Raw genomic sequence first — 26,515 nt, 5'->3', positions numbered from 1 at the left:
CGGGCGCGGTGGCTCAAGCCTGTAATCCCAGCACTGTGGGAGGCCGAGACGGGCGGATCACGAGGTCAGGAGATCGAGACCATCCTGGCTAACACGGTGAAACCCCGTCTCTACTAAAAAATACAAAAAACTAGCCGGGCGCGGTGGCGGGCGCCTGTAGTCCCAGCTACTCAGGACGCTGAGGCCGGAGAATGGTGTGAACCCGGGAGGCGGAGCTTGCAGTGAGCTGAGATCCGGCCACTGCACTCCAGCCTGGGCGACAGAGCGACACTCCGTCTCAAAAAAAAAAAAAAAAAAAAAGAAATGAGCCACCACATCTGGCCTTTTAATTTTTAATTAAAAAAACCTATTAGAAGCATTCAGAATGTCACAATATCAACAAAACAGCTGCAACTTTTTTTTTGTTTTGCGATTACAGAGTGGTATTCAGTTAACAGAACAATTACTTTGTATAAGCTGCATCAGAGACAACGGAAGATGAAAAAACTACCATCCCCATATATAACTAATTTGTGCTGTGCACCAACAAGAACCTGCTTTAAATTTCCATGCCAATTTACAACCCCCATACCGTACCAGGCAAGGTTAGTGGCTACTGAAAATACCACCAGGACAGGGCTATCTAAAGATGCATTTGGTAGTATGTTAACTATACAAAAAAAGACACTGCACAGTTTAAAAACAAATCTTACACAGCCTTACATTTCAATTTTTTTCTTTAAAAGGAGTTGTGTACAGGGGGGTTAAATGCTTTATAGACAAGAAAAGAAAACTGCGCTAGAACCAACTTATTCATCATGATCATCTTCTTCATCTTCCTCCTCTTCATCTTCCTCATCTTCCTCCTCTTCCTTTTCTTGCTTTTTTCGGCCTTGACAACTCCCTTTTTTGCTGTATCAGGCTTTCCTTCAGCTCGATATGCAGCAATTTCCTTTTCTTATTTTTCCTTCAGCTTCGCAGCCTTCTTGTCGTAAGGCTGCTTGTCATCTGCAGCAGTGTTATTCCACATGTCTCCCAGTGTCTTCGCAACATCACCAATGGACAGGCCAGGATGTTCTCCTTTGCTTTTTGGGCCATACTCAGAGCAGAACAGGAAGAGGCCAAAGGAGGCCCCTTGGGCACATTGGGATCTTTGAACTTCTTTTTTGTCTACCCTTTGGGAGCGATACAGGTTTTCATTTCTCTTTCATAATGGGCCTTGTTCGCCTTTGCGGTATCTTCGAATTTTCCTTTCTCTTTAGCAGACATGGTCTTCCACCTCTCTGAGCGCTTCTTAGAAAACTCTGAGAAACTGGCCGGGCGCAGTGGCTCAAGCCTGTAATCCCAGCACTTTGGGAGGCCGAGACGGGCGGATCACGAGGTCAGGAGATCGAGACCATCCTGGCTAACACGGTGAAACCCCGTCTCTACTAAAAAATACAAAAAACTAGCCGGGCGAGGTGGCGGGCGCCTGTAGTCCCAGCTACTCGGGAGGCTGAGGCAGGAGAATGGCGTAAACCCAGGAGGCGGAGCTTGCAGTGAGCCGAGATCGCGCCACTGCACTCCAGCCTGGGTGACAGAGCCAGACTCCGTCTCAAAAAAAAAAAAAAAAAAAAGAAAAGAAAACCCTGAGAAGCTGACTGAAGCATCTGGGTGCTGCTTCTTATGCTCCTCCCAACAAGTTTGCACAAAAAATGCATATGATGACATTTTGCCTCTCGGCTTCTTAGGATCTCTTTGCCCACGTTTAGTTATTTCTCCTCAGTGAGGCACAGAGTCGCCCAGTGCCCGTCCGGTTCTCACTTGCCCCAGCGCTGTCTCTATGGAGCTCAATGTACTGCAATGGCTGTTAGAGCCTTTTTTTTTTTTTTTTTTTTTTGAGACAAGGTCTTGCTCTGTCACTGGAGGCTGGAGTGCAGTGGTGCAATCACGGCTCACTGCAGTCTCAACCTCCTGGGCTCAAGCAATCCTCCCTCCTCAGCCTCCCAAGTAACTGGTACTACTGGCGTGTGCCACCATGCCCAACTAAGTTTTGTATGTTTTGTAGAGACAGGGACTTATGTTACTCAGGCTAGTCTCAAACTCCTAGGCTCAACCAATCCTCCAGCTTTAGCCTTCCAAAGTGCTGGAATAACAGGTACTGTTATTCCAAGTAACTGGTACTACTGGTGTGCGCCACCATGCCCAGCTAATTTTTGTATTTTTCTGTAGAGACAGGGTCTTACTATGTTACCCAGGCTATTCTCGAACTCCTAGGCTCAACCAGTCCTCCAGCTTTGGCCTTCCAAAGTGTTGGAATAACAGGCGTGAGCCACCGCACCCGGCCAGTGCAAATTCTTGGGAGCCTGCTGTCTCTCTTAGGTAGGTTATAATGGATACTATCTGTTAACACTAGTATTCCTACTGTCCCGTATTTGATCTTTACTCCTCAACCGCAAACTTTTATTTCCTTCTGCTATTCTAGCCCATGATTCTCATAAACCATCAAAATGTCTTCAGAATGCCAAATTTTTGTGTGTCCCGATTTCATCTCTGGCATAAACTTTATAGCTCTGAAACTCTTGGTTCAAAAAATAGTGCCGTGGAGAGCCAGGTGGTCAGCCTGAGACCTCAACTTGTAGTCCCTCCAGACTCATACCTGTATCTGTGAACAGGGAATCTCCTGAGGAAACACACGTGGTCTCCACAGATTCCACAGCCACACCATCTCATGACCTGGTTTCCTCCCCTCCCCCCGCCCAGCCTCCACCCGCTGGGCAGGAAAAGGAGCCGAGAAAAGTGAGTCTTCAGCTCCTTCCTCTTCTGTACTTACATCTATCACATCTCACCACGTCAACACTGTTATTTTCTTAGAACTATATAGTGTTTATATTTGGGGTTTAGGATAAAATCCATTTTGCTCTATCATTGCAACTGGCTTTTCTGGCTTTCAGAGAAAATATCTCCTTTGGAGATCTTGGCTTATTTTTCCCCAGGGATTGAGTCATATTCACAAACACGCTTTATCTTCTGGGACACAACCTGGTCAGCTAGCTACCCCAACTCACAGAAAATGATCACAAAGATTTTGTGTCCCTTTTACCTTTTTTTTTTTTTTTTTTTGAGACGGAGTTTCCTCTTGTTGCCCAGGCTGGAGTGCAATGGCACAATCTCAGGTCACCACAACCTCCACCTCCCGGGTTCAAACAATTCTCTTGCCTCAGCCTACTGAGTAGCTGGGATTACAGGCACCTGCCACCATGCCTGGCTAAGTTTTGTATTTTTAGTAGAGACGGGGTTTCACCATGTTGGCCAGGCTGGTCTCGAACTCCTGACCTAAGGTGATCCCCCTGCCTCAGCCTCCCAAAGCGCTGGAATTACAGGCGTGAGCCATCACACCCGGCCCCCTTTTACCTTTATATCACTCACTTCCACAAAATTTATTTAAAATTTAGAGGAAAACCTCTGTACTTCCTCCTGCCTCCTACCCCTTGTTTTAACTTTTTTTTTTTTTTTTTTGAGACAGACTCTTGCTCTGTCACCAGGCTGGAGTGCAGTGGCACGATCTCAACTCACTACAACCTCCGCTGCCCGGGTTCATGCGATTCCCCTGCCTCAGCCTCCCAAGTCACTGGGATTACAGGAACGCATCACTACCCCCAGCTAATTTTTTGTATTTTAGTAGAGACGGGGTTTCACCATGTTGGCCAAGATGGTCTCGATCTCCTGACCTCGTGATCCACCCGCCTTGGCTTCCCAAAGTGCTGGGATTACAGGTGTGAGCCACCACGCCCGGTCCCCTTGTTTTAATTTTCTCCATAGCACTTGTCATTATCAACATACTAGATAGCTTATTCATTTGTTCATCATTCATTCATTGTTTGTCTCTCTCTCTTTCCTCATGGGAATGTAAACTTCTGGCCAGACATGGTGGCTAACATCTGTAATCCCAGCACTTTTGGAGGCTGAGGCTAGCAGATCACTCAAGGTCAGGAGTTCAAGAACAGCCTCTGGCCAACATGGTGAAACCCCATCTCTACTAAAAATACAAAAAAAATTAGCCAGGCGTGGTGGTGCATGCCTGAAGGTTGCAGTGAGCTGAGATTGCGCCACTACTCTCCGGCCTAGGTGACAGCGCCAGACTCTGTCTCAAAAAAAAAAAAAAAAAGGTAAACTTTTTGAGGGCAGGGCTTTTGTTTGTTTTGTATATTGCTGTATTCCCAGGCCTAGCTCAGTGCCTGGCACATAGAAGATGCTCAATAAAGGTTGAACAAATAAACTGGTGAATAAATAGTTGATTTTTCCTTCCTTGTCTCTGAGGCCTACCACTTCCCTCTCCTGCCACAACGTCTTTCCATTGTCTCAATTCCTAAGAGATCAGATGACTGTATGTTCTGTGTAGGCTCCAGAGGCGAACCACCGAAACAGTGGGTAGTTCCTCTCCATCTCCTGCATCTCCACCTACTGATAGCACAAACATTTTGCAAGTCCTACTCGACTCCTCTGTGGTACCATCCCTTAATCTCCCAGTGATCTCACCTTCTTCTGAACTCACAGCATCCAGTGCACGTATCACTCTTCTACAGTTTAGCACTTTCCGCCTTGTGCGGATAATATAATTCTCCTGAATGTGAGCAAAGCTGGCTTCCTGCACCAACCCTTTCCCCTCTTTTCAGCAGCTCCTCACTTTTTACCTCGTGGAATTTAAACAAGGACCCAGATGTGGGACTTACACTTTCAGGCTGGCCCATTACGACAGGTCTCATCTCTCAAACACCTATTTAGAGAGTTTACACAATGTTGAGGGACATATAAATCAAATGCCAATTTACTGACTTACACTGAGGAATGATAGACATTCAAAATGGACTGGAATGCCTGAATTGGCCTGACTGGCCGATGTCCCCATGGGCTAAGGATTGCTTAGTAAAATGCAGACTTAGAACAAAAGTAACTAACCTAAAGTCAGGTCTCACCTCTAAGGCAGGAGATCCTCTTTCGTGAAACAGGAGCAGCAGCCTGACCAAGGAACTCACTGAGCTCACCTGTTCTCCCCCTAGCCCTGGGCCCTGCCAGGGTTATACTTGGAAGTATAGGTACTTCCAAGGATGGCCAAACCCCTCCTGTTAAGTCTGCCAAACTGGTTTATAACCCAGTTGCTTAGACTTCACCTAAATTACAACCACTTTCCAGCCCCTCTCCTTTTAGACTAAAAGCTCCCAAGGGCCCATGCCTTGCAGGGCTTTTTTTTGTTTGTTTGTTTTTTTGAGGCAGAGTCTCGCTCTGTCGCCCAGGCTGGAGTGCAGTGGCACGATCTCGGCTCACTGCAAGCTCCGCCTCCCAGGTTCACGCCATTCTCTTGCCTCAGCCTCCTGAGTAGCTGGCACTACAGGTGCCCACCACCACGCCTCGCTAATTTTTTGTATTTTCAGTAGAGACAGGGTTTCACCGTGTTAGCCAGGATAGTCTCTATCTCTTGACCTCGTAATCCTCCCGCCTCAGCCTCCCAAAGTGCTGGAATTACAGGTGTGAGCCACTACGCCCAGCGCTTTTTTTTTTTTTGAGACAGAGTTTCCCTCTTGTTGCCCAGGTTGGAGTGCAATGGCGCCATCTCAGCTCACCGCAATCTCCACCTCCTAGGTTCAAGCAATTCTCCTGCCTCAGCCTCCCAAGTAGCTGGGATTACAGGCATGCACTACCACGCCCGGCTAAGTTTGTATTTTTATAGAGATGGGGTTTCTCCATGTTGAGGCTGGTCTTGAACTCCTGACTTCAAGTGGTCCACCCACCTTGGCCTCCCAAAGTGCTGGGATTACAGGCTTGAGCCACCGTGCCTGGCCAGCAGGTTTCAATAAGTATGTTGTGACACAAAGGGCCGCTTTGTCAGCAAAGAAAGCAACAGAAAAACTCACTCCCCCTGCCGTTTTTTTTTTTTTTTTTTTTTTTTTTTTTTTTTTTTTTTTTTTTTTTTAAGAGACAGGCTCTCTCTCTGTTGCCCAAGCTGGAGTGTGATCACAGCTCACTGTAGCCTTAATCTCCAGGGTTCAAGCTTTCCTCTCACTCTCAGCCTCCCAAGTAGCTAGGACTACCAAGCGTGCATCACCACGCTGGCTAGTGTTTTTGTTTTTTGTTTTCTTTTACAGAGATGGGGTTACACCATGTTGCCCAGGCTGGTCTGGAACTCCTGGGTTCAAGGGATCCTCCCACCTCAGCCTCCCAAATTACTGGGATTACAGGCATGAGCCACCTCCCCTGGCTTCACTCCCCATTTAAAGGGTCCCTGGGCCAGGCCACCACACCCAGCTAAAGTTTTTATTTTTAGTAGAGACAGGGTTTCACCATATTGGCCACACTGGTCTCAAACTTCTGACCTCAAGTGATTTGCCCAGTTCAACCTACATCCACTCTCTTGATCTGAAACACTGAAGCTACCTGCCTTGTTCAAAGCCAAAAAGCATCTACCTACAAAGCCCTGGGTTTTTTGTTTGTTTTATTGGAGATGGAGCCTTACTCTGTTGCCCAGGCTGGAGTGCAATGGCGTGGTCTTGGCTCCTGACCTCGTGATCCGCCCGCCTAGGTTTTGAAGGACAAATGCCTGCACCCTTATTTGTTTGCCTTCTCCTGGGAATTCCTCTATCCAATGCGGTAGGCAAGATTTTTTTTTTTCTTTTTTGAGACGGAGTCTCCCTCTGTTGCCAGGCTGTAGTGCAGTGGTGCAATCTTGACTCACTGCAATCTCCGCCTCCCAGGTTCAAGCAATTCTCCTGTCTCAGCCTCCTGAGTAACTGGGACTACAGGCACGCGCCACCACGCCCAGCTGATTTTTGTATTTTTAGTAGAGACAGGGTTTCACCATGTTGGTCAGGATGTTCTGGATCTTGACCTCGTGATCCGCCCGCCTCGGCCTCCCAAATTGCTGGGATTACAGGCATGAGACACTGTGCCCAGCAACAAGATAATTTTAAAAGGAGAGGGTACTTCTGCTTTTGTTGCTTTTGTCTTGTCTTTTGTGGTTCCACATACAACACAGCAGTGTCTATGGGCTGTTAATCGCAACATAATGCAGACAACACAATTGTCTCTGGGGTCCACTGAATCCAAGTTACACATGCACCACACTTCTGCCTTTTGCACTGCAGACTGGCAAGTGAGCAATGTTTTGTAGAAGCAGCAGGTGTGAGGAGAGGTGACTTCTGCCAGATGGTGCTAAAAAAAGGCCCAAGTCTGATACACAGGAGTCCTTCCATTAACCCATCCATGACCAAGGCAAAGTGTGTGCGTGTGGGGTGAGGAGTGGGAGGAACTGCCCTGTCTTTGCCTTTTGGTCTTCTGCCTCAAACACTATCCATCTGTCACCCAACCTGGTTTTGCCTTGATATAAATGGCAGGGGTGGCCAAGAGAATGGGGTGACAGAGGGGGAAACCCACGGTGTTACATGCTTTCACCTATACCCTCCAAGATGGCCCTAGAGGTCTGACCAGGTACTGACGCTTTCTTGTCAAAGCCCTACAACTATCACCTCCCTGCTGTGAAATATGAGGTGAGTTATTTAAACCGGCGGAACCAGTTTCCTCATCTACATAGAGGGATGATGATTCCCCCTAGCTCACAGGACAGCTGTGGGCATCGAATGAGTTCACTCATGTGAAAAATCTAGGGCCGGGCGCGGTGGCTAGGGCCGGGCGCGGTGGCTCACGCCTGTAATCCCAGCACTTTGGGAGGCCGAGGCGGGCGGATCACAAGGTCAGGAGATCGAGACCACGGTGAAACCCCGTCTCTACTAAAAATAGAAAAAATTAGCCGGGCGCGGTTGTGGGCGCCTGTAGTCCCAGCTACTCGGGAGGCTGAGGCAGGAGAATGGCGTGAACCCGGGAGGCGGAGCTTGCAGTGAGCCGAGATCGCGCCACTGCACTCCAGCCTGGGAGACAGAGCGAGACTCCGTCTCAAAAAAAAAAAAAAAAAAGAAAAATCTAGCACAACCCCTGATACATGACACAAGCACTTCAGGACTCATTCATGTTCCTCCTTCCAGGAGATGGCCTTGCACTTTCTACTCTGGTAGGCCAGCCTCATATAAGCTCCTGGAGGCTGGCGTGTCCCCAGGGGTCAGACCATCCCAGGAACGATGACTTGACCACAGCCATGTCATGAGGTACCAGATTCTGGGAAGGGGCAGCAAGAGGAGAAAGTGAAGGGCGCCTCAAGGTAGTGTGTGCCCTAGACAGGGCTCCCAGCCATAAGCACTTACGCAGGTGCAGGGGCACAGAGAAAATTCTGGTAACACTCCTCCTTCAATTCTGATCAGGTCCCAGGCTCAACTAATCAGTTCAGGGAAGGGCCCTCTGCCACCTTTTCCTAACCAAAGCCACTCGCGGGTGCGGAGCTCACACCTAGAAAAGGGAAACTTCTATTAACAGCCAATACGCAAAACACACAAAGCCTTTTGTTTAAAGGACTAACCAGGCGTTAGTGCCCTTCCAGACCGGCTCTCGGGACTGGCGGGGAAGAAGGGGAAAAGAAATCAGCGTATTTTGACAAAACACCCACCATGGGCTAGGCGGAGACTAAGTGTGCGAAGCGGATCCCGCTGTACAAAGGGAAAAACCGCGGCGGGGAGAGCCTGAGCCGCGGGCTCCAGGCCACCAGTCGCAGACAGGGGCGGCCCTCCCGGCGCGCGCCCTCCTCCTCCCCGACCTGGCTGGAGCTGCCCAGGGCGGGCGTAGACCGGGGGGCGGCAGGGCGACGGTATCCCAGGTGGGGCGGGACCTGACTCCGGACGCTACGACTCTTTAACCGCAGCGCCGCGCGGTCTCGAACTCGAGGTGCGGCCCGAGCCCACGTGCCCCAAGTCGCCCCCGCTGCCCTGGAGGACCTGCGGGCCCCGGTCCAGGCGTGGTCCCGCTCGCACTAGGGAGCGGTCGCCCAGGGTGCCAGGAAGTCGGGGCCCGGCCAGCCGCCGACCGGCCGCACCCCTCCCTGCTGAGCTCGCGCGCCCGCCTAGTCAGCACCTTTCCCGCAGCGCAGCCCCACGGTGGGTCACGAGGCGGGCGCGGCCCGACCAGCCCCGGCTGGCCCAGGCATCGGCGCCACTCACCTCGCCCCTCCCCGTCCCGCTGGTCTCCCCTCCCCCCTCCTTCCCCTCCCCCTCTCCGTTCTCCTCCTCCTCCCCATCCCCCGGCGGGCCGCAGCGCGCCACGTCCCTGGCCCCGCCCCTGCGAGCCACGCGGGGAACCCCGGTGACGTCACCACCCTCCAGCGCTCGCATTCCCGCGCTCTCCAGAAAAGACGCGAAGGTGGTGACGTGTCCGGTGCGCCAGGGCGGCTGCGCAGGAGGCATTGGCAACTGAGCGTCCTGCGGCGCCGCCTGGTGGAAGCAAAGCGGCCGAGCCCCCGGAAGCGGCGGCGCGGGCGAGAGGAGAACGTGACTTACGTCATCTGGCGGAGGCGAGGGGGCGGCTGCCGCGTGACCAGCCCCAGCCCGGCGCTGTCGGCGCGTTTCTCTTTCTCTTCTGTTCTCAGTGGAGCGGTTGGAAGCTTGATTTCATGCCCTTTATTTTACTTTGACTGTTTTCAAACCTATCAAGGTAATATTGTTAATTATAGAAGACTTCGGGGGAAAAGGGAAAAGATAGGTAGAAAATGATTCTTAGCACCCCCAAGCATCTTTAACCTTTCATTATGTTTACTTCCAGCCTTTTTCATGAAACAAAATTGTGGTCTGACTGTATACAGTGGTATTAACTACAAGGATTCCTAAGAAGGGACAAAAAGCACTTTTCAGCTTCAAGGCTAATTTATAGGACCAGGTAGAAGAGGAAAAGGTCAAACAATAGACAAAATGAGCGATTCCTCCAGGGTATCTAATCACTATTCAAATCATCCAGAGGAGGAAACGGGGGCTCAGAGTCATGCCAAAGGCTGCGCATGAGAGTGGCAGACTGGGGTTTCAAACCCAGGCTCTAAGCTGTCAACCTGCAAGATGGTGGGAGTGGGGAAGACAGTGAAGAGTTGTGCAGGGGATTCACAGAGCTACAGAATCCATTTGTACTTCTTGAACTGCTGAGTGGGGAGCTAGTTATAAGGAATAAGGCTAGTGCCCCACCAGTTGGAGCAATTTCATGAGAGAGTGGCACAAAGCCCTGGCCACTAGTTAAGTGCCACCCATCTCCAGTGCCACCCATCTCCAGCACGGCCCTCCCCATGAGTGACAGTGAAAGGTGGGAGGGACGTTACCTGACTGTCAGGCATTAGACCTGCTACTCTAAGTGCAGTCTGCAGGCCAGCAGCATCCCTGCTGTCCAGCACTTTAGGCATCACTTGGAAGCTTGATGGAAATGCAGAATCCTGGATCACACTCTTAAAACTTCTGAATCGGGCCACGTGCGATGCCTCACACCTGTAATCCCAGCACTTTGGGAGGCCAAGGCGGGTGGATCATCTGAGGTCAGGAGTTCGAGACCACCCTGGCCAACATGTTGAAACCCCGTCTCTACTAAAAATACAAAAATAGCCGGGTATGGTGGCGGGTGCCTGTAATCCCAGCTACTTGGGAGGCTGAGACAGGAGAATGGCTTGAACCCAGGAGACAGCAGTTACAGTGGGCCAAAACTGTTCCATTACACTCCAGCCTGGGCAATAAGAGCGAAACTGTCTCAAAAAGTTTTAAAAATAAAGCTTCTACATCAGAATATGCATTTTAACTATGTCGCTGGGTGATTCCTGTGCACATTAAAGTTTGAGAAGTGCTGTTGTAAATAAGTGATCCTGCTCCCTTGGTACAGCAGGTGGGATGGTAGATGCGAAGGGTGCTTGCAGAACTGGATGATGGGAAGTCAGGCAGGCAGGGAGCAAGGTCGGTAAGGAGGATTTAAAAAAAAAAAATCAAGTCTGGGTGCGGTGGCTCACGCCTGCAATCCCCGCGCTTTGGGAGGCGGAAGCAGGCGGATCACCTGAGGTCGGGAGTTCGAGACCAGCCTGACCTATATGGAGAAACCCCATCTCTACTAAAAATACACAATTAGCCGGGCATGGGTGGCGCATGCCTGTAATCCCAGTTACTGGAGAGGCTGAGACAGGAGAATTGCTTGAACCCGGCAGGCGGAGGTTGTGGTGAGCCGAGATCGTGCCATTGCACTCCAGCCTGGGCAACACGAGCGAAACTGCGTCTAAAAAAAAAAAAAAATACTACGAGTGTCAGAAAATATGATCTGCCACACAGGAAAACCGGGAAATCAGAATCCGGGAGATAAATGAAGAAGAAATAGGTGAAGCAGGTAATCAGATCTCTTGAGAAAATTCACTAATAGACAGAAGGGCTGCCCCCCTGTGGCTGACTTTTTTGTGTTGTCTATGACTTAGAGGGTACCTAGTTGTTATAATTCACAGAGCTTGGGGAGAGTAACCCCTGCCCATCCCCTCCAGCAGAGTATAGAGACTTCTCTGGGTTCTTCTAGCTGAGGGCATATTCTGGGCATTTTCGGACAGGGGAGAACCAGGGATAGGAGGAGCTGGCTGAGGTTCTGACAGAACAGTGTCTGTTGGATGAGGGCTGGAGTATGTATGATGTGTGCTTGCGTATGCACATGTGGGCTGGAGGGAAGGGCAGGGCATTGACTCCAGCCCAGGACAGCAGTCACTGAAAGATGGGATGAAATTAGGTGATTGGGAATTAGTGGGTCCACAAGGCCACAGGGCTGATGACATCTGGTACCTTGAAAGTCAGGTGGCATGCCTACAGATCTCTTGGGTGGATAGTTCTTGGAGTTAAAGAGTTTTGGAGGTCCCCAAGTAGCTTCTAAATATTAGCAATCTGGCTGGGCGTGGTAACTCACACCTGTAATCCCAGCACACTTTAGGAGGTCAAGGCAGGCAGATCACCTGAGGTCAGGAGTTCGAGATCAGCCTGGCCAACATGGCGAAAACTATCTCTACCAAAAATACAAAAAATTAGTCGGGCATGGTGGTGTGTGCCTGTAATCCCAGCTACTCAGGAGGCTGAGGCAAGAGAATAGCTTGAACCTGGGAGGCAGAGGTTGTGGTGAGCCGAGATTGCGCCACTGCACTCCAGCCTAGGTGACAGAGTGGGACTCCATCTCAAAAAAAATAAACAAATAAATTGTGTGTATATATATATGCAATCTGTTGAGACAATAGTAGTACTGGTAGAGGCAGGGCCGTAGTAGATTAGAAGCAAAGTGTTCTGGGTGGAGGAGTGGCAAGTTGTTGTTCTCATCATGACCATGATGTTGGGGGGTCCAGCCACGTTGCCTGGAGGAGGAAGAGTTAAGAAGGCGTCCCTCTGACTTATTGATACACTCAGTCTGAGAATGATCAGTCTATGCGGTAGACAGCAGGCCGCGTGGGTATGGAGGGTCTTAAGCTGTTCTCTCCAGACTTCAAATGGTGGCTTAGCTTGGAGAGGCAGCAGCTGGGCAGTCCTTAGAGATCCCATTGACTGATGGAGGAGGGGTGCAATGGACAGTAAATGTGGGAATGTGTATGGGTGGGGAGGTAGGTGGATGTGGGGTTTGAGGAGTGTTGCTGTGAGAGTTTCTAGGACCACTCTGAGAGTGGGGCAGGCCCAAAATGAGATCAACACTGATGTTGGCCCAGAGGTATCTGGAGGCTGGGAGTTGGTGCAGCAGTTGTACTGGTCCTCCTAGGCCTGTGCTTGACTTGGTAGAGAGGGTGTCAAGTTAGAAAAAAAGGAGGGACTCTGAACTCCATTCCTGATTGTGATGGGCTGTGATACTGTGCTGGAGTGGTACTACAGGGAAGATTTGACTGCTTGAGTAGAGTCCTCTTTGGGTGGATGATTTGCCACCTGTGTGTTTTATGGCCCTGTGGTTCTTCTGAGTCTGTCAGGTATTACTAGACCAGGCATCTGCCTGTCACCCACAGGTGTGTTTTGTCAAAAAGCTGTGAGTGATGTCCTCCAAATTCTCAGGTTGAAGGATTTCTCAGAATGGCCAACCACGGTCTTTCCTTGAGTGTTCCTGCTCTTCAGGCAAGACTTTGCCTTATCTAGTTTTTGTTTTGTTTTGTTTTGTTTTTTGAGACAGAGTCTCACTCTGTGGCCAGGGTGGAGTGCAGTGGCGCGATCTTGGCTCACTGCAACCTCTGCCTCCCAGGTTCAAGCGATTTTCCTGCCTCAGCCTTCCAAGTAGCTGGGATTACAGGCGTGTGCCAACACACCTAGCTAATTTTTGTATTTTTAGTAGAGACGGGGTTTCACCATGTTGGCCAGGATGGTCTCAATCTCTTGACCTCGTGATCTGCCCACCTCAGCCTCCCAAAGTGCTGGGATTACAGGCGTGAGCCACTGTGCCTGGCATGCCTCATCTAGTTTTATCTTCTCCACACCTATCCAAACCCTTCCTCTCCTTTGAAGCCCAATTCAAATTCTAGGTCTCTGTGCACCTCCCTGGATTCTCAACAATTTCCCCCATTGTCTGATGCACTTAGGAGCTGACACAAACCAGCCCCTCAATCATACAGGGTAGACAACACAATGTGGTTATTCCTTCTCTTTTAGGGGCATAGCACCTCTCTTACCAAAAATGTCTCCCCCTCTGTTAGGCCAATCAGTGCCTTTTTTGGGGGGGGTGGGAGGGGTTCTGCCTTTTGGATCAGAGAGTGGAGCAGTCAGTCCTGTTCCAGTGAGGAAGCCAACATTCAGGCACTTCAGGAGCCAGAATTCCTACCAGGAGGGGCTGCTCTGTGCTGAGATCAAATGAAGCCCCAGAGAGAGGCAGAAATGGGTCAGATGGACCCTAGCTCCACAGGTCCTGAGGCCCAGCCACATCAGCTCCAGCCCAGTATGGTTGTCTAGCTCGACTTTAGTGTCCACAAACCAGTCACAGAGCAGTTCACTAAGGAACATGGCCATCTAAGTGCGCCTAACTAGTATTTAAAGTTGTCAAGGGGTGGGGATGTGCAAATTAAGCAGCAAAAGATTATTATTCATGCCTATTTTGCCCAAGCTGGTTAACTGGCTTTCTGTCACTTGCAATTGAAAGTACCTGGTACAGGCCGGGCGCAGTGGCTCAAGCCTGTAATCCCAGCACTTTGGGAGGCCGAGACGGGCGGATCACGAGGTCAGGAGATCAAGACCATCCTGGCTAACACGGTGAAACCCCGTCTCTACTAAAAACTACAAAAAACTAGCCGGGCGAGGTGGCGGGCGCCTGTAGTCCCAGCTACTCAGGAGGCTGAGGCAGAAGAATGGCATGAACCCGGGAGGCGGAGCTTGCAGTGAGCCGAGAAAGTACCTCGTTACAGCCGGGCGCGGTGGCTCACGCCTATAATCCCAGCACTTTGGGAGGCTGAGGCGGGTGGATCACAAGGTCAGGAGTTCAAGACCAGCCCGGTCAACATAGTGAAACCCCATCTCTACTAAAAATACAAAAAAAAAAAAAATTAGCTGGGCGTAGTGGGGGGTGCCTGTAGTCTCAGCTACTTGGGAGGCTGAGGCAGGAGAATCGCTTGAACCTGGGAGGCGGAGGTTGCAGTGAGCTAAGATCGTGCCACTGCACTCCAGCCTGGCTGCACTCCAGCCTGGTGACAGAGTGAGACTCCATCTCAAAAAACAAACAAAAACAAAGAAAGTACCTGGCACATAGTAGGCATGCAAGAAATGTTCATTCCCTTCTTTCCTCCTTTTTTTTTTTTTTTTTTTTTGAGGCGGAGTCTGGCACTCTTGCCCATGCTGGAGTGCAGTGGCCCGATCTCGGCTCACTGCAAGCTCCGCCTCCTGGGTTCACGCCATTCTCCTGCCTCAGCCTCCCGAGTAGCTGGGACTACAGGCGCCCACCACCTCGCCCGGCTAGTTTTTTTGTATTTTTTAGTAGAGATGGGGTTTCACCGTGTTAGCCAGGATGGTCTCGATCTCCTGACCTCATGATCCGCCCGTCTCGGCCTCCCAAAGTGCTGGGATTACAGGCTTGAGCCACCGCGCCCAGCCCCTTCTTTCCTCCTTAAAGATAGGCTTATACTTCCGAGTTTTTCAGTATCTCTATTCTGTGATCATTGAACTCAGAAACAGCAATTGAATTTTACCGTTTGGAGAACATATAAAGATACAAATATTAAGTGAACAAGCTATTACAAGCATTAGTTTGAAATAGCAATATTCCCTTGACATCTAGATCTCTTTTTCCTGTATCACTATCAGTTAAATCCCGCCCCCCAAAATTTATAAATTTTATAAAAAGGTGACCATGATATAATTTGGAAAAACTAGTGACGCTGTGCTTTGAGAACAGAATAAAGAGCATGGCTGGAACTCTGCCAAGATGGTCTTTAACATTCTGCCCTAGCCAGGGTGTTAACTTTCCAACACTGTTCGTGTATGGCTGAGTGCTGCAAATTTCTCAGATAATTAGCAAAAGGTTGAAATAAACGCTAAAAATGAGTTCATAAGAAGGAAAATAAGCTGGTTTTCTTTCTGTTCCTTTTAAAACTCTAGCCAGAAATACTGCCCAATGCATAATGAAGACTGTACACAGCAGCACCAAAAAGGCTATTTACAAGAGATTTTCTTCAGCAGAATCCACTTGAAAGCACTGAGAATTTGCATCTTAGCTAAGAGCAGTTCACTAAGGAACAGGGCCATCTAAGTGCGTAACTAGTATTTAAAGTTGTCAAGGGGTGGGGATGTGCAAATTAAGCAGCAAAAGATTATTCTCTTGTTTTGCCTTAGGGGAAAGTGATAGTGGTCAGAGGGGCCAGTTCCAAGGGCTGGTCCAAGGCAGGCCGGTGGTCTTGGTACTCTGCCACATGCCCATTCCGGTGGTGGCCATACTCAAACTTGATCCGCAGCTCGCCAATCTTAGATTGGGGAAGGATATCTGGGATCCACTCGATGATGAAAGGTGTTGGTTCCTTTTGATCTGGGGAAGTGTTGCCTAAAGAGTAAAAAGGAGTATTAGTACACTTTAATAGGTGTTCCTAATTGCAAGAAAAAGTGTCTGGAATTGGAGCAGTCTGTTCAGCTTTGATAATCAGAAGGCGGAATGAAGTTTATAAATTCAGTGGTGACTGGGATATCAGATTTATTGATAATCATTAAGTTTTTGTTTTTGTTTTGTTTTTTTGAGACGGAGTCTCACTCTGTCTCCCAGGCTGGAGTGCAGTGGCGTGATCTTGGCTCACTGCAACCTTTGCCTCCCAGGTTCAAGCGATTCTCCTCCCTCAGCTTCCTGAGTAGCTGGGATTACAGGCGTGTGCCACCACACCTGGCTAATTTTTTGTATTTTTAGTAGAGATGGGGTTTCACCGTGTTAGCCAGGATGGTCTCGATCTCCTGACCTTGTGATCCGCCCATCTCAGACTCCCAAGTGCTGGGATTACAGGCCTGAGTCACTACACCTAGCCATCATGAAGTTAAAACTATATATTTAGGCCAGGCATGGTAGCTGACACCTGTAATCCCAACAGTGTTGGAGGGCAAGGCAGGAGGATAGCTTGAGGCCAGGAGTTGAAGACCAGCCTATGCAACAAAGTGAGACCCTATCTCTACAAAAAAATTAGCCAGGTGTGGTGAAATGTGCCACTAGTCCCAACTACTTGGGAGACTGAGGTGGGAGGATTGCTTGAGCCCAGTAATTCAATGCCAGCCTGGGCAATACAGTGAGACCCTATCTCAAAAAAAAAAAGTAATATAAGAAAACAAGAAGGATGGGCCAGGGGCAGTGGCTCATGCCTGTAATTCCAGCACTTTGGGAGGCTGAGGTAGGTGGATCACTTGAGGTCAGGAGTTCAAGACTAGCCTGACCAACATGGCAAAACCGTCTCTACTAAAAATACAAAAATTAGCCAGGTGTGGTGGCGTGCTCCTGTAATCCCAGTTACTTCGGAGGCTAAGACAGAAGAATCGCTTGAACCCAGAAGATGGAGGCTTCAGTAAGCTGAGATTGTACCACTGCACTCCAGCCTGGGCAACAGAGCAAGACTCCGCCTCAAAAAACACCCCCAAAAAACAAAAAAACAAAAGGATGGAGGAGAGGACCCTGATTAATAATGTATACACATTTTTCTCTCAGCACTACTTAACCTTTGACTTCATAAGCTAGTATTTTACTTTTTATTTTTTGTTTTTGTTTTTTGAGATGGAGTCTTGCTCTGTTGCCCAGGCTGGAGTACAGTGTGGCAATATTGTTTCACTGCAACCTCCGCTTCCTGGGTTCAGGTGATTCTGCCGCCTCAGCCTTCCAAGTAGCTGGGACTACAGGCACGCACCACCAGGTCCAGCTAATTTTTGTATTTTTAGTAGAGACAGGGTTTCACCATCTTGGCCAGGCTGGTCTCGAACTCCTGACCTCCGGTGATCTTTCCACCTCGGCCTCCCAAAGTGTGGGGATTACAGGTGTGAGCCACTGCGCCTGGCCTACATTTTACTTTTCACTTCACTGTGTTACTCTCTCTCCACTTTAGCCTAAATACTCACCCCGTTTAAACTCCTTCCCTCAACTTCTTTTGGTCCTTTCTTTCCCACAAAGACTAAGATATCACTGATATGATGAGAAACAAAGCATCCATCCACCCTGGACTAACAACCTTATTGGCAGGGTATTTTGGTCTGTTTGGTTTCTTTTAGTCATAGAATATAAATGTTAGGTATTATCTAGCTCATGTTAGTCACAGACATTCTAGCTTCCATTTCAAATGATATCTGGAGTTGCTGCCAACTTTTCACTTAAATATCAATGAAGACATAGAAAAAGATGAAAACTCACAACTGATGAACATTAAGACCACTGGCAGCTTCTGGGAGGAAATATAAAACAGGTGGAGATGGATAGAAAGAAATCCACCCAGACTTTGGCCATAGCATATCCCATCTTTCCTTCATAAAGGGAGGCTACATGGAAAAAGGCAGGAAAATACTCTCTCTCTCTCACTGTTTGTGCCCTGGCTACTACTTGTACACAGCAGCAAATGAGTAGTGCCACTTCCTTTCCTTTAGAACATCTCACACACACCCCCTCCCCACTCATGTACCTGAATTCTTGATGACTGCAAAGGGGACTTGGGGGAGGGTAGGTGCATGGTTAAAGTTGAATAGCAGGGCTAGGTGCAGTTGCTCGCATCTGTAAACCCAGCACTTTGGGAAGCCAAGCCGGGCAGATCATGAGGTCAGGAGTTCGAGACCAGCCTGATCAACATGGTGAAACTCTGTCTCTACTAAAAATACAAAAATTAGCTGGGTGTGGTGGCACGCACCTGTAATCTCAGCTACTCAGAAAGCTGAGACAAAGGAATTGCTTGAACCTGGGAGGCAGAGGTTGCAGTGAGCTGAGATCACACCACTGCACTCCAGCCTAGGCAACAGAGTAAGACTCCACCTCAAAAAAAAAAAAAAAAAAAAAAAAAGTGAATAGCAGTGGCAGAGTGTGTTCTGGAAAGTACAGTCTGCACTAGGAAAGCAATTTGGGTGGGAGAAAGAGGAGAAACCCTTGAAAACTGTGTATGTGGGGAATCTTAGTTTTGTGTGTTTTTTCCTATATTCCATTATTAGCAATGAAGGAGGCAGAGATGTTCAGGAGATGCCACTGTGGTAGGAAAGAGAAATAATAGATATGAGAACTTTGCATCAGCACCTCACATACAGATCTGAGAGGGAGCCAGCCATCACGCAGGAGTGATCCCAAGCAATCTGCCTGTTACCAAAATTTGAGTCTGTAAAGATCTTGTGTTTTTTTTTGTTTTTTTTTTTTGAGATGGAGTCTTGCTCTGTCACCCAGGTTGGAGTGCAGTGGCTCGATCTCAGCTCACTGCAAGCTCCGCCTCCCAGGTTCACACCATTCTCCTGCCTCAGCCTCCCGAGTAGCTGGGACTACAGGCGCCCGCCACCATGCCTGGCTAATTTTTTTTTTTGTATTTTTAGTAGAGACGGGGTTTCACCGTGTTAGCCAGGAAGGTCTTGATCTCCTGACCTCGTGGTCTGCCCGCCTTGGCCTCCCAAAGTCTGGACAGATCTTAATCTGTTCAGTAATAAGAAAAGAAAAGAACAGGAAGTTAAAAAAAAAAACTATATAAGGAAAAGGGAGTAAATAACTAGAAGAATTAAAGGAAGGGAAAGCAATGACTGATCTATCCAAAAGAAAATTTAAACAGCCGGGTGCAGTGGCTCACTCCTGGTAATCCCAGCACTTTGGGATGCCGAGGCGGGTGGATCATGAGGTCAGGAGTTCGAGACTACCTTGGCCAAGGTGGTGAAACCCCGTCTTTACTAAAAATACAAAAATTATCTGGGCATAGTGGTGGGCACCTGTAATCCCCAGCTACTCGGGAGGCTGAGGCAGGAGAATCGCTTGAACCCAGAAGGTGGGGGTTGCAGTGAGCTGAGATCGCGCCACTGTACTCCAGCCTAGGTGACAGAGCAAGACTGTGTCTCAAAAAAAAAAAAACCAGAAATTTCAGGGAACTGTTTAGCATCCACAAAAGAAAAAAATAAGATCTGGCCTTTATGGAAATAAGGCCAGAATCATAAGGAGAGCCCAGACTGGGAAGAAAAGGCAGCTGGATGAGAGTAAAAGGAAGACAAACAAGAAAAGGCCAAATTTCAAGAACCACAAAGAGTAGAATTAAAATCTACATGGTCAGCTGGGCACAGTGGCTCATGCCTGTAACCCCAGCACTTTGGGAGGACCAGGGTGGATCGCTTGAGGTCAGGAGTTCAAGACCAGCCTGAGCAACATAGCGAGACCCCCATCTGTGTAAGAAATGTTTTTTTGTTTTTTTTTTTTTTTTTTTTTTTTTGAGACGGAGTCTCGCTCTGTCGTCCAGGCTGGAGTGCAGTGGCCGGATCTCAGCTCACTGCAAGCTCCGCCTCCCGGGTTCACGCCATTCTCCTGCCTCAGCCTCCCGAGTAGCTGGGACTACAGGCGCCCGCCACCTCGCCCGGCTAGTTTTTTGTATTTTTTAGTAGAGACGGGGTTTCACCGTGTTAGCCAGGATAGTCTCGATCTCCTGACCTCGTGATCCACCCGTCTCGGCCTCCCAAAGTGCTGGGATTACGGGCTTGAGCCACCGCGCCCGGCCAGAAATTTTTTTTTTTTTTTTTGAGACGGAGTTTTGCTCTGTCGCCCAGGCTGGAGTGCAGTGGCACGATCTCGGCTCACCGCAAGCTCCGCCTCCTGGGTTCACGCCATTCTCCTGCCTCAGCCTCCTGAGTAGCTGGGACTACAGGCGTCCGCCACCATGCCTGGCTTTTTTTTTTTTTTTTTTTTTTTTTTTGAGATGGAGTCTCGCTCTGTCGCCCAGGCTGGAGTGCAGTGGCCAAATCTCAGCTCACTGCAAGCTCCGCCTCCCGGGTTTACGCCATTCTCCTGCCTCAGCCTCCCGAGTAGCTGGGACTACAGGCGCCCACCACCTCGCCCGGCTAGTTTTTTTTTTGTACTTTTTTTAGTAGAGACGGGGTTTCACCGGGTTAGCCAGGATGGTCTCCATCTCCTGACCTCGTGATCTGCCCGTCTCGGCCTCCCAAAGTGCTGGGATTACAGGCTTGAGCCACCGCGCCTGGCCTAATTTTTTGTATTTTTAGTAGAGACGGGGTTTCACAGTGTTAGCCAGGATGGTCTTGATCTCCTAACCTCGTGATCTGCCTGCCTCGGCCTCCCAAAGTGCTGGGATTACAGGTGTGAGCCACCACGCCCGGCCAGAAATTTCTACTAAAAAAAAAAAATCTGACATGGTTCTAAAATATATTACAAACCCATAATAACCAAAAGAGTGTGGTACTGGCATGCATCTAGCCAGATTAAAGGAACAAAACAGAAAGACTAGAAATAGACACAAATAGAACAGGAATTTAGTTAGCCTAAGATAAAGATGGCATTTGTAACTACTGAAATAAAAACAAATAAGTGTTTCTTATAATAAATGGTTTGTATCAACCAGATAACCATCTGGAAGAAAATAAAAGGTGGTGGAACCTTATCTATAACTTACATAAGTTACATCATGATAAATTCCAGAGAATCAAAGTTTTTCTTTTTCTTTTTTTTTTTTTTTGAGACAAGGTCTTGCTGTGTCACCCCGCCTGGAGTGTAGTGACACAATCATGGCTCACTGCAGCCTCGACCTCCAGGGCCCATGCAACCCTCCCACCTCAGCCTCTGAAGTAGCTGGGACCACAGGCATGTACCACCATTCCTGGCTAATTTTTTTTTTTTGAAAGTAAGTTTATTAAGAAAGTAAAGGAGGCTGGGCGTGGTGGCTCATACCTGTAATCCCAGCACTTTGGGAGGCCAAGGCGGGCAGATCACAAGGTCAAGAGATCAAAACAATCCTGGCCAACATGGTGAAACCTTGTCTCTACTAAAAATACAAAAATTAGCTGGGCGTGGTGGCACGGGCCTGAAGTCCCAGCTACTCAGGAGGCTGAGGCAGGAGAATCACTTTAACCTGGGAGGTGGAGGTTGCAGTAAGTCAAGATTGCACCACTGCGCTCCAGCCTGGTGACAGAGCAAGACTGTATCTCAGGCCAGGCGCGGTGGCTCACACCTGTAATCCCAGCACTTTGGGAGGCCGAGGCGGGCAGATCATGAGGTCAGGAGATCAAGACCATCCTGGCTAACATGGTGAAACCTCGTCTCTACTAAAAACACAAAAAAATTAGCTGGGTGTGGTAGTGGGCGCCTGTAGTCCCAGATACTTGGGAGGCTGAGGCAGGAGAATGGAATGGCATGAACCCGGGAGGCGGAGCTTGCAGTGAGCTGAGATCGCACCACTGCACTCCAGCCTGGAAGATAGAGTGACACTCCATCTCAAAAAAAAAAAAAAAAGTAAAGGAATAAAGAATGGCTACTTCATAGGCAGAGGAGCCCCCAGCTAATTTTAAAAATTCTTTTATAGCCGGGCGCGGTGGCTCACGCCTGTAATCCCAGCACTTTGGGAGGCCGAGGCGGGCGGATCACAAGGTCAGGAGATCGAGACCACGGTGAAACCCCGTCTCTACTAAAAATACAAAAAATTAGCCGGGCGCGGTTGTGGGCGCCTGTAGTCCCAGCTACTCGGGAGGCTGAGGCAGGAGAATGGCGTGAACCCGGGAGGCGGAGCTTGCAGTGAGCCGAGATCGCGCCACTGCACTCCAGCCTGGGCTGGGCGACAGAGCGAGACTCCGTCTCAAAAAAAAAAAAAAAAAAAAAAAAAAAAATTCTTTTATAGAGATGAGGTCTCCCTGTGTTGCCCAGGCTGGTCTCAAACTCCTGGGTTCAAGCTGTCCTCCAACCTCAGCCTCCCAACGTTCTGGGATTATAGGTGTGAGTCACTGTGCCCTGTCAGATCAAAGATTTAAACATAGACAAACTCAGGTTAAAGAATACTTTTGAAAAATACAAAATTAGGCCGGGTATGGTGGCTCATGCCTGTAATCCCAGCACTTTGGGAGGCTGAGGCGGGTGGATCACCTGAGGTCAGAGTTCGAGACCAGCCTGACCAATATGGTGAAACCCCATCTCTACCAAAAATACAAAAATTAGCCGGGCATGGTGGTGGGTGCCTGTAGTCCCAGCTACTGGGGAGGCTGAGACAAGAGAATTGCTTGAACCTGGGAGGCAGAGGGTGCAGTGAGCCAAGGTCGCGTTACTGCCCTCCAGCCTGGGCGATAAAGCAAGACTCCGTCTCAAAAAAAAAAAAAAAAAAAAAGAAGAAGAAAAGAAAGAAAAATTCAAAATTAAACACTAGTAGAACTAAACATAAGAATATGGTATCACTGGCCGGGTGCAGTGGCTCATGCCTATAACCCAGCACTTTGGGAGGCTGAGGTGGGCAGATCACCTGAGGTTGGGAGTTCGAGACCAGTCTGACCAATGTGGAGAAACCCTGTCTCTGCTAAAAATACAAAATTAGCTGGGTGTGGTGGCACATGCCTTGTAATCCCAGCTCTTTGGGAGACTGAGGCAGGAGAATTGCTTGAACCCAGGAGGCAGAGGTTGCAGTGAGCCGAGATTGCCCCATTGCACTCCAGCCTGGGCAATAAGAGTGAAACTCTGTCTCAAAAAAAAAAAAAAAGAATATGGTATCACCTTCAAAAACTATGAAGACAAGGCAGAGAACATAGTCCATTTAGCAAAAATTAACACAGAAGGCCGGGCGCGGTGGCTCAAGCCTGTAATCCCAGCACTTTGGGAGGCCGAGACGGGCGGATCACGAGGTCAGGAGATCGAGACCATCCTGGCTAACACGGTGAAACCCCGTCTCTACTAAATACAAAAAAGTAGCCGGGTGAGGTGGCGGGCGCCTGTAGTCCCAGCTACTCGGGAGGCTGAGGCAGGAGAATGGCGTAAACCTGGGAGGCGGAGCTTGCAGTGAGCTGAGATCCGGCCACTGCACCCCAGCCTGGGCGGCAGAGCAAGACTCCGTCTCAAAAAAAAAAAAAAAAAAAAAAAAAAAAAATTAACACAGAAGACCAACTATATCAATTATAATAAATATAAAGAGGATAGACTATTAAAATTAGAAAAAGTAAAAACCAACTATATAATGTTGATAAAAGATTCATCTAAGTTGGGCCTGGTGGTGTGTGCCTGTAGTCCCAGCTCCTTGGGAGGCCAAGTGGAAGGATCACTTGAACCCAGGAGTTCAAGGCTGTAGTGTACTATGATCACACCTAGAAATAGCCACTGCACTCCAGCCTGAGCAACATGGCAAGACCCTGTCTCTGAAAAAAGATAGATTCAATTAAAACAATATCACAAAAAAGTTAAAACTAAATGGATGGCAAACATTAAAAAAATAAAAAACAGGCCAGGCATGGTGGCTTATGCCTGTAATCTCAGCACTTTGGGAGGCTGAGGCAGGAGGACTGCTTGAACCCAGGAGTTCAAGACCAGCCTGGGCAACAGAGTAAGACCTTGTCCCTACTAAAAATAAAAAGAAATTAGCTGGGAATGGTGACATGTGCCTGTAGTCCCAGCTACTCAGGAGGCTGAGGTGGGAGGATCACTTGAGCCCAAGAGTTTGAGGCTGCAGTGAGCCATGATTGTGCCACTGCACTCCAGCCTGGGTAACAGGGCAAGACCCTATCTCAAAAAAAAAAAAAAAAAAAAATTTTAAAACGTAACAGAAAAAACAAAAGAAAGTTGGTGTCATGGTTGTAATACTGGACAAAGAATTTAGGGCAAAAGTTATTTTTATGTTGATAACATACAATTTACATTAACAACATCTGGCAATAACTCTGATGTACCAACAACACTGCATTTAAAATAATTAAAGGCTTTTAGAAATATAAGAAGTCATTCAAGGAAACAATTTTAGTAGAAAATGGTAAAATGACTTTTCTAGTCTTTGGCAGGTCAAAGAGGTAACAGAGAGGAATTAAACACCCAAATAAAATGACTGATTTAAAAGGTATATATAGCCAGGTGCGGTGGCTCACGCCTGTAATCCCAGCACTTTGGGAGGCTGAGGTGGGTGGATCACCTGAGGTTAGAAATTTGACACCAGCCTGGCCAACATGGCGAAACCCCATATCTACTAAAAATACAAAAATTAGCTGGGTGTGGTGGCATACGCCTGTAATCTGAGCTATTCAGGAGGCTGAGGCAGGAGAATCACTTGAACCCAGGAGGCGGAGCTTGCAGTAAGCTGAAATCGTGCCACTGCACTCCAGCCTGGGTGACAGAGCAAGACTCTGTCTGAAAAACAAACAAACAAAAACTATATACGAGTTTACATTGGATAAATAACATCTATGCTAGCACAAATTCATATCATATGTTGTTAGTGAAAAAACATTTTAAAATTCCTAAAAGGAAAGAAATTAAGGCTGGGCTTGGTGGCTCACGCCTATAATCCCAGCACTTCGGGAGGCTGAGGTGGGCAGATCACCAGAGGTCTGGAGTTCGAGATCAGCCTGGTTAACATGGTAAACCCTGTCTCTGCTAAATATACAAAATTAGCTGGGCATGATGGCATGTGCCTGTAATTCCAGCTACTCAGGCGGCTGAGGCAGGAGAATTGCTTGAATCCGGGAGATGGAGGTTGCAGTGAGCCAGGATCGTACCGCTGCACTCCAGCCTGAGTGACAGAGTGAGACTCGGTCTCCAAAAAGAAAAAAAAAAAAAAAAAAGAAAGAAATTAAAGATACGTCTTCTGACCTCAAAACAATAAAACTAGAAATTGATAACTAAGAATATGAAGATCAAAAGCCTCAACCAATTTGAAATTTTAAATACAAGGTACTGAGGACAGAAACTAAACTGTAATTATAGATGATTCAGATAATAACTTTAAATGTTATCAAACATTAATTTAAAAAATTGAGTATTCCTTTTATTATTTATTTATGTATTTTTGAGACAGAGTCTGGCCCTCTCACCCGGGCTGGAGTGCAATGGCACGATCTCGGGCTCACTGCAACCTCTGCCTCCTGGGTTCGAGCAATTCCCCTACCTCGGCCTCCTGAGTAGCTGGGACGACAGGCACGCACCACCACACCCGGCTAATTTTTTGCATTTTAGTAGAGATGGGGTTTCACCATGTTGGCCAGGATGGTCTTGATCTCCTGACCTCGTGGTCTGCCCGCCTCAGCCTCCCAAAGTGCTGGGATTACAGGCATGAGCCACCATGCCCAGCCACACCTGGCTGATTTTTGTATTTTTAGTAGAGACGGGGTTTTACCACGTTGGCCAGGCTGGTCTGGAACTCCTGGCCTCAAGTAATCTACCCGCCTAGGCCTCCCAAAGTGCTGGGATTACAGGCATGAGCCACTGCGCTCGGCCGAGTATTCCTTTTAAAAGCTACAAAAATAGTTCCAAGAAAATATTAGGAAAAATTTAAAAAGAGAAATTATTAATTTACAACAAATTTAGGACCGGGGGCGGTGGCTCATGCCTGTAATCCTAGCACTTTGGGAGGTCAAGGTGGGCAGATTGCCTTAGCTCAGGAGTTCGAGACCAGCCTGGGTGACACGGTGAAACCCCGTCTCTACTAAAATACAAAAAATTAGCCAGGCGTGGTGGTAGGCACCTGTAATCCCAGCTACTCAGGAGGCTGAGGCAGGGGAATCACTTCAACCCGGGAGGCGGAGGTTGTGGTAAGCCAAGATTATGCCACTGCACTCCAGCCTGGTGACAGAGCGAGACTCCCTCTCCGAAAAAAAAAAAAAAATTCAGAACTGATAAAAGCCAGTTATCTGATTTGGAAAACACCATAAAGCAGATGAAATTCAAGTACAGTCTAAAACTACAGACTTAGAACAGATTTTAATTTTTGTTCTTTAAGTAGAGTGGGGGTCTTACTATATTGCCCAGGCTGGTCTTGAACTCCTGGCCTCAAGTGATCCTACTGCCTCAGCCCCCAAAGCTCTGGGATTACACGCATGAGCCACTGTGCCCAGCCTTCATTTACTATTATCACTACTGGGACTTCATCAAGGGTACCAATTCAATACTAAGTATACTAAAACTAAGAGATTTCCATAACTGGCAATAATAAGTTAGTGGCAATAACAAGTTAGAATCAGGATAGATATTTCACTCAAAAGAGCAGCAAAAAATATAATATTCACAAGAATTTGACAGAATAATTAAAAATTCTAAATTTCTT

The 26,515-nt window shown here is 48.2% G+C and overlaps 1 protein-coding gene and 1 pseudogene across 7 annotated transcripts in view; both read right to left on the bottom strand.

Annotated features, from left to right (window-relative positions):
• Positions 1 to 650: 650 nt before the first annotated feature.
• Positions 651 to 1,344, bottom strand: LOC106993002 (high mobility group protein B1 pseudogene; annotated as a pseudogene).
• A 13,612-nt stretch (positions 1,345 to 14,956) lies between these two features.
• C13H2orf42 (chromosome 13 C2orf42 homolog) overlaps positions 14,957 to 26,515 on the bottom strand; it is a 43,481-nt gene continuing 31,922 nt past the window's right edge. For all 7 annotated transcript variants that reach the window (XM_015112607.3, XM_015112605.3, XM_077959452.1 and 4 more), the window contains one exon: positions 14,957 to 15,864. In XM_015112607.3, the coding sequence (XP_014968093.1) occupies positions 15,656 to 15,864 (209 nt within the window). In that variant the 3' untranslated portion in view covers positions 14,957 to 15,655. The remainder of the gene's footprint in view (positions 15,865 to 26,515) is intronic.

Source organism: Macaca mulatta, chromosome 13 (assembly GCF_049350105.2).
Source record: "Macaca mulatta isolate MMU2019108-1 chromosome 13, T2T-MMU8v2.0, whole genome shotgun sequence".
Classification (NCBI taxonomy): Eukaryota; Metazoa; Chordata; class Mammalia; order Primates; family Cercopithecidae; genus Macaca; species Macaca mulatta.
The sequence above is the reverse complement of the archived record's forward strand: the minus strand, read 5'-3'. Positions and strand labels throughout refer to the sequence as shown.